The 18,101-nt window shown below is 43.9% G+C and overlaps 2 protein-coding genes across 2 annotated transcripts; both read right to left on the bottom strand.

The window, feature by feature from the left end:
• Nucleotides 1-880: 880 nt before the first annotated feature.
• hmx4 (H6 family homeobox 4) lies at nucleotides 881-1,793 on the bottom strand (the record flags this gene model as incomplete). Its single annotated transcript, XM_080534732.1, has 2 exons — nucleotides 881-1,437; nucleotides 1,574-1,793. 2 exons carry the CDS (start codon nucleotides 1,791-1,793, stop codon nucleotides 881-883), a joined length of 777 nt encoding a protein of 258 aa, XP_080390858.1.
• Nucleotides 1,794-4,405: 2,612 nt separating this feature from the next.
• On the bottom strand, nucleotides 4,406-6,335 carry hmx1 (H6 family homeobox 1; the record flags this gene model as incomplete). The annotated part of the gene is made up of 2 exons (XM_080534731.1): nucleotides 4,406-5,025; nucleotides 6,023-6,335. 2 exons carry the CDS (start codon nucleotides 6,333-6,335, stop codon nucleotides 4,406-4,408), a joined length of 933 nt encoding a protein of 310 aa, XP_080390857.1.
• Between the last annotated feature and the right edge of the window lie 11,766 nt (nucleotides 6,336-18,101).

Genomic DNA, 18,101 nt, shown 5'->3' with positions numbered 1-18,101 from the left:
CTGTTATTGGAAAAGCAAATTATTGTAGGCTTATTGCGTAACAGCGTATCTTTTAAATAAAATCTTTTAATGACAGTTTCAGTAAATAGTGTAAATAATGTTACCCGGCCTTGGGACCAAAAAAAGAAGGCTATATTTCTAATCGAAATAAAACTTTAAACATGCGTAACACATAGAAAATCCATTACATTCATTTAAATACATAGTTAATTTCATTAATTCAAAGTTCAATTTAATACAGTAATGCATGCAAATATATCTTTGGCGGTTTGTAAACTGCTGGAAATGCTGTTGGCTTGTAGGCCTAATAATAATAATAATAATAATAATAATTATAATTATATTACAAATAATAATAATAATTATAATAGTTCTAATAATAAACGACCAAAATTAAATGCTTATAAGTCATTGTTTTAGGCCTCTGCCTGTAGCTAAGCCTATCATCACTAAAACAGAAAGAAGCCCAACTGAATGTCGCCACTATTGTCTGCATGTAATAACTTGTAAATACGTCGAGTGTGATACCAAAATCGTTGATTGTCTTCAATAAATTAATTGGCATATACACAGTGATATGTAGGCTATAGTTAGTCTCTCTCTCTCCCTCTCTCTCTCTCTCTCTCTCTCTCTCTCTCTCTCTCTCTCTCTCTCTCTCTCTCCTCTCTCTCTCTCTCTCTCTCTCTCTCTCTCTCTCTCTCTCTCTCTCTCTCTCTCTCTCTCTGCACAGGAAGGTTCACTATGACTGAGCGAGGCTCGCCCACATGTGTTGCCCCACAATCAAAACGCAAACAATATTTCAAAAATGTTTTGTCTTTCGCAATGAATGCTGCATTGGCATTAGATCACAATGTGTGTCTCTTTCTGGCCGAGGTGAGAGTCATAAGTCCCCTTCGAAAAGGCTAAAGTATTTGCTGGCATTGGAGAAGCATAAGTAAGGCGTGCTACTCCCTGGGTACACGATGGGCAGAGGCATGGGCAGCAAGCATCTCCCTAGTAGGTTGCTCTCTTTGTACAGGGCTGATGGGAGTTGCACAAGCGGCTTTCCTGCGTCGGCGAAGTCGCCATTGGGTCCGTCGAGTTCAGTAGAAATCTGTCTTTTCAATTTATTCCTTCGATTCTGGAACCAGATCTTGACCTGGGTCTCGGTGAGCTGGAGAGAGCTGGCCAGACAGGCGCGCTCGGCGCTGCTCAGATAACGTTTCATGTCGAACGTAGATTCCAACTGGAAGATCTGTCTCTTGGAAAAGATGGTGCGCGTTTTCTTTTTCGTGATGACTTTGTTCTTCTTGCTGCCGCCTTTGTGGGTCGTCGTGGTGGAGCAGTCATCGTCGCAGCTGTCCCCGCTTTCGAAGCGAGAGTCCGTGATCTTTAACGCGTCCTCCCGGCTGATAACGGCGGCCTGTGGTGCTTTGGTACAGTCCGTGGCTGCTGGCTCTGTCGGGAATTCACGATTTATTAGCAACAGCAATACTACATAGCCTACACAAATGATAAGAAATAAGAAAATAATCGCACATGTTTATATTTAACGTTCCTGCATGTGTATATGCGACAGATGCCTCAAACCTACCTCTTTCGTGGAGTCTCGTATCGGGGTCTTGTCTCCGTTGAACTCCTTGATCTTCAAATCGGTGGCGGAAATCATCTTTGCACATTCCCGAGTCCTCATTCTGCGACCTGGCAGAGTGACAGCTGTCAGAGCCCCTGCCGCTCGTCTTGAGGTTCAGGATATTGTCGATGGTGAATTTCAACGAGGCGGCGGGTCGACATGGCACGTCCACCTTGTTCATTATTCTCCGATATACGTGAGACCTTTTTTTATTTTTCCCCGCACAGAATTCGCACCAAAAGCTCTAGAACTGAGACTCTACTGGCGTCTCTATACTCCAAGCGACATTGTGGCTCCGCGCAGGACGAGGGACTGGGCTGGCGATGCTCTGCCGTGCCGACGCTCCACGGACTGGATGGGACTCGGTGTGTCCTCATCCATTGGTCAGAAGGAGTGCGTAAAGCAAGGGGCCAATTACAGCGAGGGGAGGGTAGGCAGGGGGAGTAACGGACTGGATTTTTTAAAAATTATTATTTTATTTTATTCGACATCTGGTGCATAGGAAAACTTTTAGAGACTACATAATTAAGAATGGAATGGTTTCAGTATTCATATTAGGCATATTATCGGGCATTTGAGGAATATTTGTGTTACCGTATGAATTAGGTTTTTCGTATGGCATTGCGTTTTCTAGTTTGTCTTATGTGTGCACCCTTGCAGTTGAAGTTTGCCAAATGTACTGGGTAATCGAGCGACGGCTATCAAACTGGGTGTTTTTGGAGATTCGGTGGTGGTAGGGTTTAATTTCAGCGTTAATGTTCATAATGCACCCTGGAAACCAAAGATAATGCAAAGAGGCCTCCGAGATGGGATATGTGTCTCAGGAAGAAGCAAATAACACAACATTTAGACTATCAATGCATCCCATCAACGTCTGCAGTTGTAACAGATGAAAAACACACCAACAAAGTTTACATATAATTTTGAAAGTTAATCATATTTAATTCGTCAATTATAGTCAATATTTTTCAAGGATTTCCTGTGTAAACTGATAAATATATTGTAGGCCTATCGAAGACCTACTCTCTCTCTCTCTCTCTCTCTCTCTCTCTCTCTCTCTCTCTCTCTCTCTCTCTCTCTCTCTCTCTCTCTCTCTCTCTCTCTATATATATATATATATATATATATATATATATAAACGTATTTAGATAAGTCTATTGATTTCGAAAAACATTAGCTCCTACAGAATCTCTGTTAGTCAGAAGTCATTTTCTTATGGTAAAATGCTTAGTATTTGGTGAATTTATTGTAGTATTTGTGAACAACATTTTTTTGTTTTTAGATTTTGACATTTCTTGGATGTTATCGAATATTTCTACATAACTGATTTTGTTTCGATATATTATCACATGGACCAGTAGTCATGCGCATGCACTAAGGTATTGAAAAGAGTAACGGACCATAATCTGCCTGATAACAAACACTAATTCCACATTCTATTTTCGTTTTGGATGATTAACCTTTTTACACTTTGATGGTCCTCGTTTAAATGTCGAGTGAGTTAGAGTCGAGTAGCCTAAAACTCGATGAACTCCAGGTCAATAGGCCTGTGCTGTTCCAAATGTGAGAAAAACGAACTGGCCCTATATCAACATCATGGTGGAAATATAAACCTGGGAGCATCCGGGGCATCCTTCACTTTCATACCACGATGCCATAGAATGCAATATCCGATGCCAGCCATGCAGGGCACCAGTCTGCCCCTCCGTTTATAAATATGAATGATGCCTTAAAACCACATTGTCTAATGGACGCGTTTTCAAGAGAGGAGGCGGTTGCAGGTTAATGCACAATGAATGCCTCGGCGGAATAAATGTTATTCAATGCTGTGCAGCTTCGACAGTATTGTTGTAACATTGGAGGGAAACATATTTATGGCAGTATAGATTATTGTTACGCCTCAGCAAAATAATTTATGACAAGGAGTTATAACCTCTAGGTCACGGTTGGTCTTTAAGTTTTACTACAGGCTTAATGTGGATCCAATACATAAAAAACATAACATGAAGCTTTATGTCCTGTTTATTCAGGAGGATGCATTACGTGAACGTAACCTTCCGTCAAATAGCCTATGGGCAATGTGTATATGTAACAATTTGTTGCATAACAAACTATAGCTCCTGTTGCAGCTTTTTTGTTTAACTTGCATTTGTTGAACATTAATTTTGTTCAACATATGGTTTGTGTGTTTGAGAGCAATTCAAGTATAGCCTATTACATTGCATGATTTGGTGCAATGCAATACACAGCAGTTAAAGAGCATGTTTGGACTTACTTTCGTTTCCAAATATCACTGACATCATAAATTTTTGTGTGATTATGGTTTCAGTTGTATTGAATCTCAGTTCATGCTTTCCTTGAAATGCAATTGATTGAGAGAAAGAGAGGACACAAGACAGCACATATCTCTTGTGATTCGTTTTATTTATACCTATAGTGTGAAAAAGTGACAACGTTGGAAAACTGTGGCTTTGAATATAAAAGTCTTTGCAAAAATAAGTGTGTATTCAAACATAGACAATGTGGGTCTTTCCCAGGCCCTGCATGCGTATACGCTATCTACCGTGGCAAGAATATAAGGTAATCTGCAGAACAAACACTTACAAAATGAAAACACAAAGATAATTTATGACTTATTGTGTGTATACTCATGTTCAATGTGTAGGCCTCTTCTTTGGATGCAGAGAACATGTAGGCCTACTGGCTGTTGTCTGCAGGCCATTTGAGTTATTGCACGATTCGGTATCAATAATGATATGAACAAAACTGAATGGATAATATCTATGTCCAAATTTACACCAAGCCGGTCATTTGCGACCGTAGCATACTCATGGAGTGAGCGAACGAGGACAGGGGGTAGTTTACTGCATTTGAGAACCCCATAAGCGGTGGCGAGACTTGGGCCATGTTGATGTTGAAACCCAGTGTCGCCGACGTGGAGCTCTCGTGGTAGAGGATGGGGACCCTGACAATCCGCTGGGCCGAGTGGGAAACGCTCGCGGCCTCCAAATCTGCGGCCAACTGTCTCTTCCATTTGTTCCGTCGGTTCTGGAACCATATCTTCACCTGCGTCTCCGTCAGCTGGAGTGACGCGGCGAGGCCCGCCCTCTCGGAGCTGCTGAGGTACCGTTTCATGTCGAAGGTGGACTCCAACTGGAACACCTGACTCCGGCTAAACACGGTCCGGGTCTTCTTTTTCCGAGCCGAACTCGAGTCCTCCAGCGGGGTGTCCTGGTCCGACCGCTCGTCGAAGCCGTTCGGAGTCTCGTCGTTGTCGTCGGTGAGACCACTGCTGTCCCCCGTTTTCCCCCGGTCGGCGTCGTCGCTGCCTTCCGTCGGTTCGGAGACGGCCGGTGAATCCCGGTCACTGGAGCAGCCGCGGTCGTCTGAGCCTCTGGTTTCCTCTTGAGGGCCTGGATAGAACGATAAAATAGGCTAAATCATTCATGCATTAGTAAAAGTTAGACTGCATGTGTCAGACAGAAAGGGCTAGTAGCCTGATGTAGGCCTAACGGCAGGGTCGGCTATAGACCGTCTTGGAGAGGAGGGTTAGAGGAGTTTATGAACAAGGAATCATTTCTTTTTGGATAGGCAACATATAGGCTATTCTGATATCACGTGCGTCATGATTCTGTACACCTAAAAGGCCACATTAGTTGGCCTAGATAGATAGATAGATAAATAGATAAATATAGGCCTGCTGTAATCTTCATACTGTCATAATGAGTCAAATTGAATGCCTGTATTATCTTCAATATAATTACATCTCAGCGACACTTTTCTGGGGACCGAACGGACAGTAGGCCTAATCTCCCGAGGCCCTTTCATCTGCGTGCGGCCGCTCCAGAAGCAAGCGGCCCATCTCCTCCCTCGACCCCGCAGGGTTAACGCATCGGACCAAACCAATTGCACTCTTGAGCCGTGAACGAGCTTGGAAAGTCCGCTGGTTCGGGGAAAGGGAGGCGACAGGGACCGCGCTGCTTTTGTTGGTTTTACCTAATGAAGCGCACATCCAAAGTAGACGTGCCAGCTTCGTAATGACTTCCGTCGCTGTGATCAGCAGGCTGGTCTCACGGGGGACATGTCCCAGATCACCACCGACGTGACAGCCTGATGCGTAATCTTCCATAACAATACTAGGTGCATTGTGGCATAGAAATGTATAGGCTATTGATTGCATTCTTCAAATTGCATTTGTTTACATATTGGCTATAGCCTATACATTCACATAATTCCTTTACATGGCAACTACACACCTCGTGTTTGGGCCGTTCACACTATCCAAACTAAGGCCTTTTTTTGGGGCCATGCAGCGAGTTGTTTTTTTAGGAGGGGGGGGGGGTCCACAATGGGCCCAGATCAAGGACTAATGAAAGCAGCACACCTAATCCAAAGTAGACAGATACTTACTGGTAGATCTTCGCAAATGGTTGTCGTTCAAGGCAGCCGCTCCCCTGTGCCAGTCTAACGGCGAGTCTCTATGTGGAGAGCGCCCTGCAGCGCTGTAGCCGACGGGCACCTGACCGCTCACTTGACTGCGATGGCCGCCCAGGACTCGGCTGGGGTAGACCATCTCGTCCCGACTCTCCTCCGCGGTAATAACATCCCGCTGGCCGGGGTGCTCAGATTCCTTGTTTCTCCCCGAGCCAAGAAGATTTTCGATGAAGAACGACGAAACCCTCGACGGTGCCGAAGTCGGGTTATTTGTCGCGTTGTCACGCATGTTTTACTGCACGAAAACAATCCTCAAAACGGTCCCGGGTCCCGATGCGCCCTTCCTCCTTTAGCGACGTGTGCGCTCTCTACGCCAAGTACATTCGCTCCCTTCTTTGTGCGTCCCGGCCAGAGCTCCAAAGCACCATTTCAAACGTTGCTTTTTTACCCGTTCGTAATAAATTAATCAAATGTCATCGAAAAGGGGACGGGAGCTCCGCGAGCACGGGGGGAGAGACCGGGGCGGTAGTAAAGAGAAACGCGAGGAAGTCTAGTCAAACGCTTAACGAGCCGAGGGCATCCTGCGATTGGACGAGCACAATAGCAAATGGGATTACTCAAGGAAAGGGTTAGGACACTGTCTGAGCCCCTCTGCCTTCTCTGCTGCGCTCGGTGTGTGTGTGTGTGTGTGTGTGTCAGGGTTTCCGTTAGAACAATTTGCCGTCGGACATCGTGTCCGGGAAGAATTCGATTTACCGGACAAACGTGATATATTCCGGTCATCATATTAAAATATATTTTTTTTTTTTTGCAAAATCATATTTTTTTTTTCTCCAAATCTAATATAGCTGTTTGTCGCGGTGATTACTGTTGTGTAGCGGCCTATATATGCCATTTAATGTCTATTTCTCATCCGATACGATTAGATGCGAGCTATATAATATATAATAATATAACATGATTTGACGCATGCGCGCTATGCCATGCGTCAAATCCAGCGCTGAACGGGTCCAGCGCTGAACGGGCGCCTCACTGGGAACTGAACAGACAGCATCGATCAATGAACGGACTCCACATTACGTTAACTGAAGTTTGTTAAATTGTTTGGGATTAATGTGAGTTTTCTATTTTCTCTTTCCAGTTTTACCCTTTTTTTAAAAATCAATAAAACAACGTAATTTCTATAAGTCTCGCTGGTTGGGAAGACATTTCGTTTAGCTCGGGAGTATGACAATGGGAAGAACATAACTGTATAACTGAATGACAACAAATGTATGAGTAATGAGTAAAACAATGTCACTTTTATAGTATGTTGTTTAACTTGCCGTTCGGTCGCCATGGCTCTAGTGTGTGTAGCAGCTTCAGCTAGCTGGCTAGAAACTTCTAGGGGTGCGTTCGTAAACACGCTCTGAGAGCGCCGGAGCGCACGCTGGCTTCGATGTCACAGAGCGACCGAGTCGTTCGATTGGACGAGAGGCGTTCCGCGAGTGCTGATCGGATTTCCAGAGCGTGTTTACGAACGCACCCATAGATGGGAAATCAAGAAACCGTATTACTATGGTGGACGGGTTGGCAGGGTTGCCAGATAGGCATGGGTTACCGCCGAATGGGCTACTGTGTTTAAGCGGTAATAGACTGGTTAAACTGTAATCCCATCTGGCATCAATCCCATGTGGCACCTGTGCGCTGTTTCGCATAGGCCGGCCTACACATTAGGAGTCATCATCATGCCGGTGTCAAATCATATCATAATAAAAGAAATACATAGCCTATATATTCGTCTTTTTTTAAAATAGAAGGAATCAGAATGTGAACTTTAGCGAATTGTATTCAAAGGGAATTATTTTCACCGGACAATATGTCCGACGACTTTTCAATATGTCGGACTTCAACAAAATTTACCGGACAAAGACCGGTAATTGCCGGTTAACGGAAACCCAGGTGTGTGTGTGTGTGTGTGTGTGTGTGTGTGTGTATGTGTGTGTGTGTGTGTGTGTGTGTGCGCGTGTGCGTGTGTGTGTGTGCGTGTGTGTGTGTGTGTGTGTGTGTGTGTGTGTGCGTGCGTGTGTGTGTGTGTGTGTGTGTGTGTATGTGTGTGTGTGTGTGTGTGTGTGTGTGTGCGTGCCTCCGGGGCCAAAAGAAACCTCTGTGAGTGCTGCAGCTTTATTTGGGTCAATTAGGGTACAAATCAAAATACAGATACCGCGACATCCTCGGGCTCGGATTAAGCAAAAAACCTCATGCGCTCACGGTGAGCGTGAGACACCACCGCCTATTGGCTGACCGGGAACATGCAGTATGTATGTGTAGCCCGTTTTAATTCCAAAAGCGGGACAAAAAAACCCACCACAACTGAGTATAGAAACTATCGCTAAACCCAGTGCCTTGTCCTTAACGCGTATGCGCTTTACTGCTCCAGGGGAAACGTAAGATGTTATTTGTTTGTCTCCATTCGCCTATTTGTTCGCCTATCATTAAGCTACTAGCCCACAGTCTCTTTTGGCGTGGTCGTGCTGGAGACCTTTATTAATAAGGTAAACCAATTATGCTACAAGATAGTCCTATATAGATAACTGAACCGTGAAATTGATCTTTAGGACTTAGGAAAACATATAGACCGTCTCGCGGCCGTCAAAGTTAGTGCATTATTAGGTTATCTTAGATTCGTGTGTAGTTGTTTATAAGTTATGTCAGAAACTCCAAATTAACGTTTATTATCAATGTCATGTGACATTTGTTTTTTAAATGGTTGTCTTTGATGTCCATTGCAAACCATACAGACCTAAAAAGGTTGGCCTATTAGCCTAACTAAATTATAACTACTTAGCTAAACTAACATTACAAGGACATTTCTTTCAAGAGTATAGGCCATGTGCCACTTACTTTTGCAGAATAGCCACTCCTCGCTCATCCTAGAAACAACATTTAGCATAAGGGGTTGAGAGCAAGAAAACGCTTATTCAGGGATATGTTCTAAGGCGTTGCAAGTCGCAACTGAAAGTGTAATCGAATATGTGTATCAAACTCAGATAAATATCGGTAAAAATAGGTAAAATGAGAAGTCAAAATTATGACAAAAAACTAACAAAAACGCGTTAAACTGGCATAACATGACAGCAATGACATGACCAACAGTGGAATAGTCTCCTATTTTTTTCCCCACAGAGCTTTTGCACGCATTCAGTTAACAAACCTAGCCGAAATATATTCGTTCATGTGAATAATATATAACTTGCTGCTATTTTTGCGTGCTATTTTTGCATTCGACCAATAGCTGCGGCCGCGAAATATAGCCTTCATTATTTTACGCACTTCATTGGGTTAGTGTTTGGGATAGACCTGTCTTTAACTTTCCGTTTCCTAGGCCGATCATATTTTGGTCATATTCAAATATTCAAATGAGCGCTGACATGCCTATTTAACCTTTTGATGAAATGGCAAGACATTTATGCCTTAATTTCCCTCAATATAGAGTCAACGGCGCTGACCTTTCTAGGTGGACTATAGTTCAATAACACCAATGAACGGCAACATGACCCGTTGACTGAAGAGGTCGCACACCTGTCTCGTGCTGTTCTGATCAATGGCGCAATAACGCGTTCGTTGACAGCTTGTACATGATGAAATTTGTATTTTCAATGTATTTTTTATTCTGTCGAATTGACCCGTAAATGGACTTTGGGAGCTCGCACGAGAAGTAAAGAATGTAGGCTACAATGACTTTATATTTCCCGTGACAGGACGCTACTGATTTATTACTCCAAACAGAGTTAGGCCTATGCACTGACTAATGTTGAAAGTACAATGTTGAAATGTTGAAATGTGCAATAGGCCTACGTACAACATTTCGTTCAAACGTCCGATGTGGAAGGCCTATTGCCTGTGTCAATGCAACAACAATGCATTTCAACAATGCATTTCCATTTTCCTTTTTCCAATCCCTCTGTGGGATATAGTTTTACTAGTAGCCTATACAATTTGTAGACCTCATGAGATCTGTCAGATCTGAAATCTTATGGGAAATAACTGGATATGAGCGGATATCATATCGATCGTCTGAATGTCCCAGATAGAAAATAATGATTTCTATCATAATCAAACATTGTGGTAACCAATCGCTTGCATGTTCTATATCTAGACTTTAAGTTCTTGTTTGAACATTTTATTTGCCTGCTGCACACAAGGCATAACCTAGCGAAAACGTGTATGAATACGATTTTTAAATGAATTTTTAAATTCAGACTTAAGCTATTTGGTTTATTCTCTGCCTGATATTTCAAATGTTCTGGTTCCACAATGAGTCGCCTTTGTTTGTGTATCATTATGTGGAGACATACACAAACATTATGGGGAATTGTCATCATCATCATCATCATCATCATCATCATCAACAACAACAACAACAACAACAACAACAACAACAACAACAACAACCCGTTCTCACTAAAAGAGAACACAGTTTTAGAGCAAAAGTAAGTTTTAGTAGCAAAAATGTGTTCAGAATTACTCGTGAAATGATATGGCCAATCCTGAATTGAATTAAGATGTTTGTTAATAGTTTATTACGTTCTTACTTAGGCTACATTTAGATAATATATAATCCAGTAAACATAACACAATAATACAAATACATAATAATACAAACAATTAAAAGTGCCATAGGTTATAATAATTTAAAAGTAGTAACGTCAAGTATTGGTTACGTCATAGGCTCTGTCTGTGAGTCATTACATTTCATTGTTATTGGTTAATTTAATGTAATTATAATATTTATCCAAAACACCAATTTATGCCAGTCCAACGTTACTATGAAATGGCCTTTTTAGGCTAATTTTATAGATAAAAGGTAACGTTGTCTCTCAATAACTTATTAGCTCCATAAGTTCAGTTAGTTCATTGTAGGCCTATCGTGAAGATGATAGAACTTCTCAAATGTCAAACACATACTGTTTTTTAACCAAACTGCAGTATCAATTGTTAACTGTTTTCATATGTTTTGTGTGTGTGTGTGTGTGTGTGTGTGTGTGTGTGTGTGTGTGTGTGTGTGTGTGTGTGCGTGTGTGTGTGTGTGTGTGTGTGTGTGTGTGTGTGTGTAAAAGAGAGAGAGAAAGGGTGTGGGGGGCGGTGTTGTCATCTCTCCTACAGCATACTTACTCACACCATATTACATCACCAACAAAGCAAGAACATTAGCCATCCACTATGAGTTCATCATACCATCTGGCAATCAGGACGTCCTGTTTCAAACACAACATGTTGTAGATTTAACTTATAACCCAGGAAAAAAAACAAGATACAGCCTCATTGCCAATGATCTAGCTGGTGCTTTGGAACTGGCCGTGGTTACCCAGTAAATTAACTCACTTAGAGAAATGAGACAGAAATGTAGCCAAGAGAGAGTCAAGTTATTTGTCTCCTAGCATATTCTTGGCTAAAATCTCTCTAGCTTTTCCAGCTATATGAGTTCTGCTGAGAGCCCGCCCAATACAGCATTCCTCATTCCCACCCCCACCCCCACCCCCACTCCCACCCTCATCTCTCATACTCATTCTCTCCTTTGATTCTTTCCCTCCATCCTACACTTTCTTTCCACAATCTTGCTAGTTTTCAAGAACTTTTCCTAAGTTTTGTGTGTTATAATGTACTGTGTGTGTGTGTGTGTGTGTGTGTGTGTGTGTGTGCATGTCTGTGTGTGTATCTCTGTGTGTGTATGTGTGTCTGTATGTGTGTATTTAGTAGAGAGATACTTAGCTCACGTTTCTCTGTGTACATGGGGCCGTCTCACCGATGAGGCAGGCAGACCAGTACCCCCTACTCTGGGGCCAGCCAGCCCAGCCCTCGTGGCCTCATCTCCCATCTGATCCTTATCTAGCCTGGCGTGCCCTTTACAAGGCCAGCCAGCCATCCCTACCAGACCTCCCCAGCCCTACCCTCCCCTACCAGACCTCCCCGGCCCTGCCCTCCCCTACCAGACCTCCCCAGCCCTACCCTCCCCTACCAGACCTCCCCAGCCCTACCCTCCCCTACCAGACCTCCCCGGCCCTGCCCTCCCCTACCAGACCTCCCCAGCCCTACCCTCCCCTACCAGACCTCCCCAGCCCTACCCTACCCTCCCCTACCAGACCTCCCCAGCCCTACCCTCCCCTACCAGACCTCCCCAGCCCTGCCCAACCCAGCCCTACCCTCCCCTACCAGACCTACCCGGCCCTGCCCTCCCCAACCAGACCTCCCCAGCCCTACCCTCCCTTACCAGACCTCCCCAGCCCTGCCCTCCCCTACCAGACCTCCCCAGCCCTGCCCAACCCAGCCCTACCCTCCCCTACCAGACCTACCCGGCCCTACCCTCCCCTACCAGACCTCCCCAGCCCTGCCCTCCCCTCCCCTACTGCAAGCACAACCAGGCCTCTCTGGACCAACCCACCGCATGGGGAGAGAGGGCCACAACCAGGGGGGAGAGAAGGCCACAACCAGGGGGGAGAGAGGGCCACAACCAGGGGGGAGAGAGGGCCACAACCAGGGGGGAGAGAGGGCCACAACCAGGGGGGAGAGAGGGCCACAACCAGGGGGGAGAGAGGGCAGCAACCAGGGGGGAGAGAGGGCCACAACCAGGGGGGAGAGAGGGCCACAACCAGGGGGGAGAGAGGGCCACAACCAGGGGGGAGAGAGGGCCACAACCAGGGGGGAGAGAGGGCAGCAACCAGTGGCATTATCATCTAAACTGAGGAACAAGTGACATGTGTTTGTTCTTAATTCACGGTTATTAGGGTTAGGCGTCAAGTTGAATTGCCTCTCTGGTTTGAGAGTGCAGCGCTGCCAGATAGTGACCCCCGAGGACGGCCTCAGCTTACAGGATCAGACGATGTTGTGTCTGTGTTGGAAACCTCCAGATCCTCCTTGTGGTACGGCTCCTGCTCTGAGAGCACATGGATGAACTGATAGGAACCCGTTGGTTATCAGGGGTAGTGTTAAGCCTTTATTTTACGACCCAATATTAATTAAGAAACTGGTCAATAAATGCAGCAGCATCGGTGATTACCTGGTACTAAATGCCCCCAAAACGGTCCTCGAGTCAGTGTTTCTAAAAGAGAACAGTGAGTGTAATTAATATGCTATTATCGGATAGTAACGCTATTTCGACGTATAAGTACATGTTTACCATAAAAGGGTTACCTACTTCCTCTGTGACGTCATCGCCATCATCCTGTCCCGTCTTTTCCACGAGACAGCCAACCACTTTTGGTTGCGAGTGGCTCCAAGGGTTCCGGAATATTCCATTATGAGCGGAGATTCTCCCTCCTAAGAGGCTGCCCTTGTGTGCACTCAGTCAATGGAAACTGTTTGACCCAGTTCAGGGTGTCTGAGGCAGAGCAGCCTCGCTCCTTAGAGGCACCGGAGGATTGTATTATGGAAGACAGTGTCTGAGAGCACACTCACACACATACACACGCAATCACACACACACATACACACGCAATCACACACACACATACACACGCAATCACACACATACATACACACGCAATCACACACACACACACACACACACATACACACACATACACACGCAATCACACACATACATACACACGCAATCACACACATACTGTACATACACACACACTCACACACACACACACACACACACGATTACACACACACTCACACCTGGAAAAAATAAAAGGAATGATCACTGAGTTATAATTTACCACAGATGAGTAAGACACCTTGAGAAAAACCAGAGGACTGGAATAAGTTAGGTTAGACCAATAGACCAATAGGAATCATCGTCTGTGGAACTTAATCCTTATTCTTACTGTTGGGGGGGGGGGGGTGTGAACCCATATTCCCATTCTCATGCTATTACAATTACAAATGTTCTTCCAATCGAAACTGCACTGCATGGGCAGATGTTGTTCTTTTGATTATAAGAGGGCTGTATTTGTCCAGAGAGATTTCAATCTTTAATCTACTAGGGGAGGCTGGTGGAGGTGGAAATCAAAGGACAGGGACATTGTAACGTTGTAATTGCATGGAATGGAATGAGGAATGGTGTCAAACGCACATTAAAACATACGTGTTTGATACCACTCCTCATTCCATTCCATGCATTACAATGAGACCGTCCTCCGATTTCTACCTCCGCCAGCCTCCCCTGGCAAACATCTACTGGGATAGACAGTACAGACAGATGGGCAGCTGCTGATCCGATCACTGGGATGTGACTGCTGCTGTCTGCCCTTGGCTGTGCAGGGCCCTCTGTTGGTCAAATGCCAGAAGCGCACCCTAGTTAAGTGAGTTACTTGGGTACAGTACATTGAACACCCCTCGTCTTATATATGGTTAATTAATTATTATTATTATTATTATTTTTTATTTTTTTAAAGATGGCTGAGTCACTCAATGCCCTGTGGGCTTATATTGAGGTGGTGAAGTGTTTATTCTCTCACTCTCGTACACAAACACACACACACACACACACACACACACACACACACACACACGTTCCAGCTCACTCTCGGTTAACCCCTTTCCCCCTCCGTACATTCACTTCCCCAACAGCTCCCCTGCTCACTTGAACATCATAAAGCACCTAAACCCCCCTCAGCAGGGCTGCTAGGCTACTTAGCTTAAGGGTGTTAGCCTGGGCATTAATAATTCACTGACTGTAATAACTTTTATGCTGCTGCTCACATTCCCATTGATAGCATTAGCGGAGGTGAGCATTCCGGACCAGACTCTGTGACGCCAGCGTACGAGCATGAAGTGGGGCTTTAATTGTGTGTAATCTCTCTGGTCGTCGCTCTCCAGCAGCAGTCAGGCCCAGCGTAGCCAGGGTGTGACCTCTTGGTCTTTTGGCTCCATAGCCGCCAGAAACACGCAGAGGAAAGGTTTGAAAAATCACAGGGATCGCAGGGCTCCGACTTCAGGCTTTTGGATGGAAGCTAAGTGGTTGTCAGGAGTCAGTCCAAATAAGTTAATAGTGTTTAGGTTTTCCGTGCCCGGTGTGTACAGTTGTTGTTGTTGTTGTTGTTGTTGTTGTTGTTACCAAATAAAGGAGTTGTTTGGTAGTGTATTTGATGTGAATTCCTGACTGGTGTTAAGATCAGTTGGCTTGGCAGGACAAGCCTGTGTGCTATACTACTGCTTGGAGAATTAGATTAGGTGAGATTAGATTAGTTAATATTAGATTCAACTTTATTGTCATTGACAAAGTACTGGCAAAGTACTAGGGCAACAAAATGTAGTTTGGCAGAATATAATTGACTCCATAAAGTTGCATTTATACTTTTGGAAATCCATTTCCATGCATGCATATCCTATATAGAGTGCCCTCCATATGTATTCGGAAAAGGAGACACTTTGTTTTCTTTTCATTTAGCTGTACTGTGTATTCCGACAGTTTGGATTTGAAATCAAACAATTACTATGGGGTCATAGTAGAGATTTTTTCCAGATAGGCGTCACTATTTAGAAAGTAGGTCTACAACTTAAAAAGAAATGTGTACTACCCCTATTTCAGGGCTCCACAAGTATTGGAAAAAATCACATCACGTCCAAATAAAGTACTCATGTTTAGTCTTTGGTCTGCAATCGTTTTCATGCATTAAGAGCCTGAAGTCTGCAACCCATTGACCCCACCAGATGCTGGGTGTATTCTCTGCTGATGCTCTGCCAGGCCTGTACTACAACCATCGTCAATTGTTGTTTGTTTTGAGGCATTTTTGCTCCGTCTAATGAATTCTGAGGCATTTGCTTATACTCAAGCAGACATGATGTTTGTGTACACTTCAAAATACATGCTGCTGCTGGTGTCAGCATTAGCATCATCAATTAAGCCAGTTCTTGTGGCAGCTATACTATATGCACATACCATAGCACCCCCTCCACCATGCTTCGAGGTGGTATGCTGTAAATGTTGGGCAGATACTTCTTTCTCCAAACTTTCCTTTTGCAATCACTCTGTTACATGATAATATTTATCTTATCTGTCCTATACCCTTTTCCAGACCTCTGCAGGCTTTGTAGGTACTTTTTTTTTAACCAAACTGTAACCTGACCATCCTATTTGAGGATTACTAGTGGTTTGCACCTTGCAGTGAAGCCCCTGTGGTTGGTTTGGTGACTGATATGATTAGTTTTTGTGTGACTATATTCAAATGTTGTGTGCCTATCAAATATTGCAATACTCATTGTTTAACCTTAAACATACTTTAAGTGTGCCCACTCTCAGTAGTAAACAACATCTTTAGGAGCAGGCATATACCATATCAAGTAACAGTGAGACCAGTTTAACTCTAAGGACATAGGAGCCTTACCCAGCGGTCAGCAGAGCAGAACAGCATGAACACAGGATAGCCATGTATGGGAACTAATGTCAGTATTGTAAGTTACAAGGTAAAACTATTTCCCTCTCTGAGAACGGTATATAAGCTGTAACAAACATCAGTACTTTGCTTGGCATCTCTTTATGCCACAGCCAGGCTCGGCACCAGTCGCAGCCAAGCTCGACATCTCCTATGTCGTAGCCATGCTTGAAGCTTGGAGTTAACAGAGCATGCTGCCTTGGAAACATCTGTACAAGAGAATGCAACCCAGATCTGCCTAATACAATGATTACGATTCAACCTTCTCTCTGAGTCATCAAAATATCATTTCCGACCACCTGACCAAGAAAGATCTCCATATATCAGTGACGTATACTGCGGGTGGTAGTCTCTGACACATTAACACCTGGAGAGTGTTCCTGATCTCTGATCTGCCAGACCGTTGTTTTTTCTTAATTTTGGTGAGCAGTCTTAGGTCATCCTCTGTAGTCTTCCTTGGCCTACCAGCGCTTGATGAACTTTGCACCAGTGCTTTCTTTCTTTTTTTAATGATGTTACAAACTGTTGGTTTTTGTAAGTCGGTTTTTGGCTGTGTTTCGGATAGATCTATTTGACATTTCAGCCTCAAAATGACTTCATTGACTTCCATTAATGTCTCCTTGGTGTCATGCTGACAAACGCCAATAGTCGACTCCAAAAGCAAAAGCCTAGAATCAATATTACACATTGACAGCTCTCTTATGCCTGCACATGATGTAACGCAACACATGACTGACCAGAAACACCTGTCAAGTTAATTTCCCAGTACTTTTGCTGCCTTGAAATAGGGGGACTATGCATATGCATTGTTGTAATTTCTAAATGGTGAAACCAAATCTGAAAAAGAAAACATTGAATGAAAGCTGAGAATCTATACTTCTATCCTCATAGTAATTGTTGATTTCATATCCAAACTGTTGGAGTATAGATCTAAAAGAAGACAAAATGCTTCCTCTTTCCAATGCTTATGGATGTCACTGTACCTTAGATACATACAGTTAAGAGTGTTCCAGTGTTTCAATCAGAACTACTGCCGTCAACTTTGCTCCTCTTAATGCTCTCTAGTTTGTTTATCCATTACCATCCATGCATTGAAATTGTCTGTTAATATTATACATGCATAAACTACTTTCTTTTGGATTCATGTATTAACATCATTATGCCTATCTATCTGGTCCTTGACCACAACAGAGTATGCGTCTCGGTACAACTTATAAACTTTAATGCCGAGCCCGATGGACCTTATCCATGTCTAGACTGTCTTCATAGCGTGCAAGTCCATCGCCCCGACAGGCTCTTCCCTTTAACCTAACCATCATTAGGGACATTTGAGGTCGAGGTCGTCCATCTATCTCGCTCAAGGCTCTATAGGTCAAAGGCACTTTAATTTACTTTAAAAAGTTAAAGTTTATTATTTTGATGATTTGACCCAATGTCAATATACTACATTTGTATACGACATTACAAAAAATGTCATCAGAAAGATGAACAGGGGTGGTGAAGGTATAGGTAGCATCCATACTGTGTTACACCTTGGAGCTATAGTGAAGCAGCCTTCCAGCACACTGCCATGCCTATACAGTGTGAGTCTGTTATGTTAACCATAAAGGGTCTGTAGCGGGGCATCAGGCCTGAAATAATCTGTCCTTTGACTTCTTTGTTGTGTGTCCGCCAGGATGCAGTGCCACTTT

Source organism: Nansenia antarctica, assembly GCF_963989245.1.
Source record: "Nansenia antarctica genome assembly, chromosome: 6".
Taxonomy (NCBI): Eukaryota; Metazoa; Chordata; class Actinopteri; order Argentiniformes; family Microstomatidae; genus Nansenia; species Nansenia antarctica.
The sequence above is the reverse complement of the archived record's forward strand: the minus strand, read 5'-3'. Positions and strand labels throughout refer to the sequence as shown.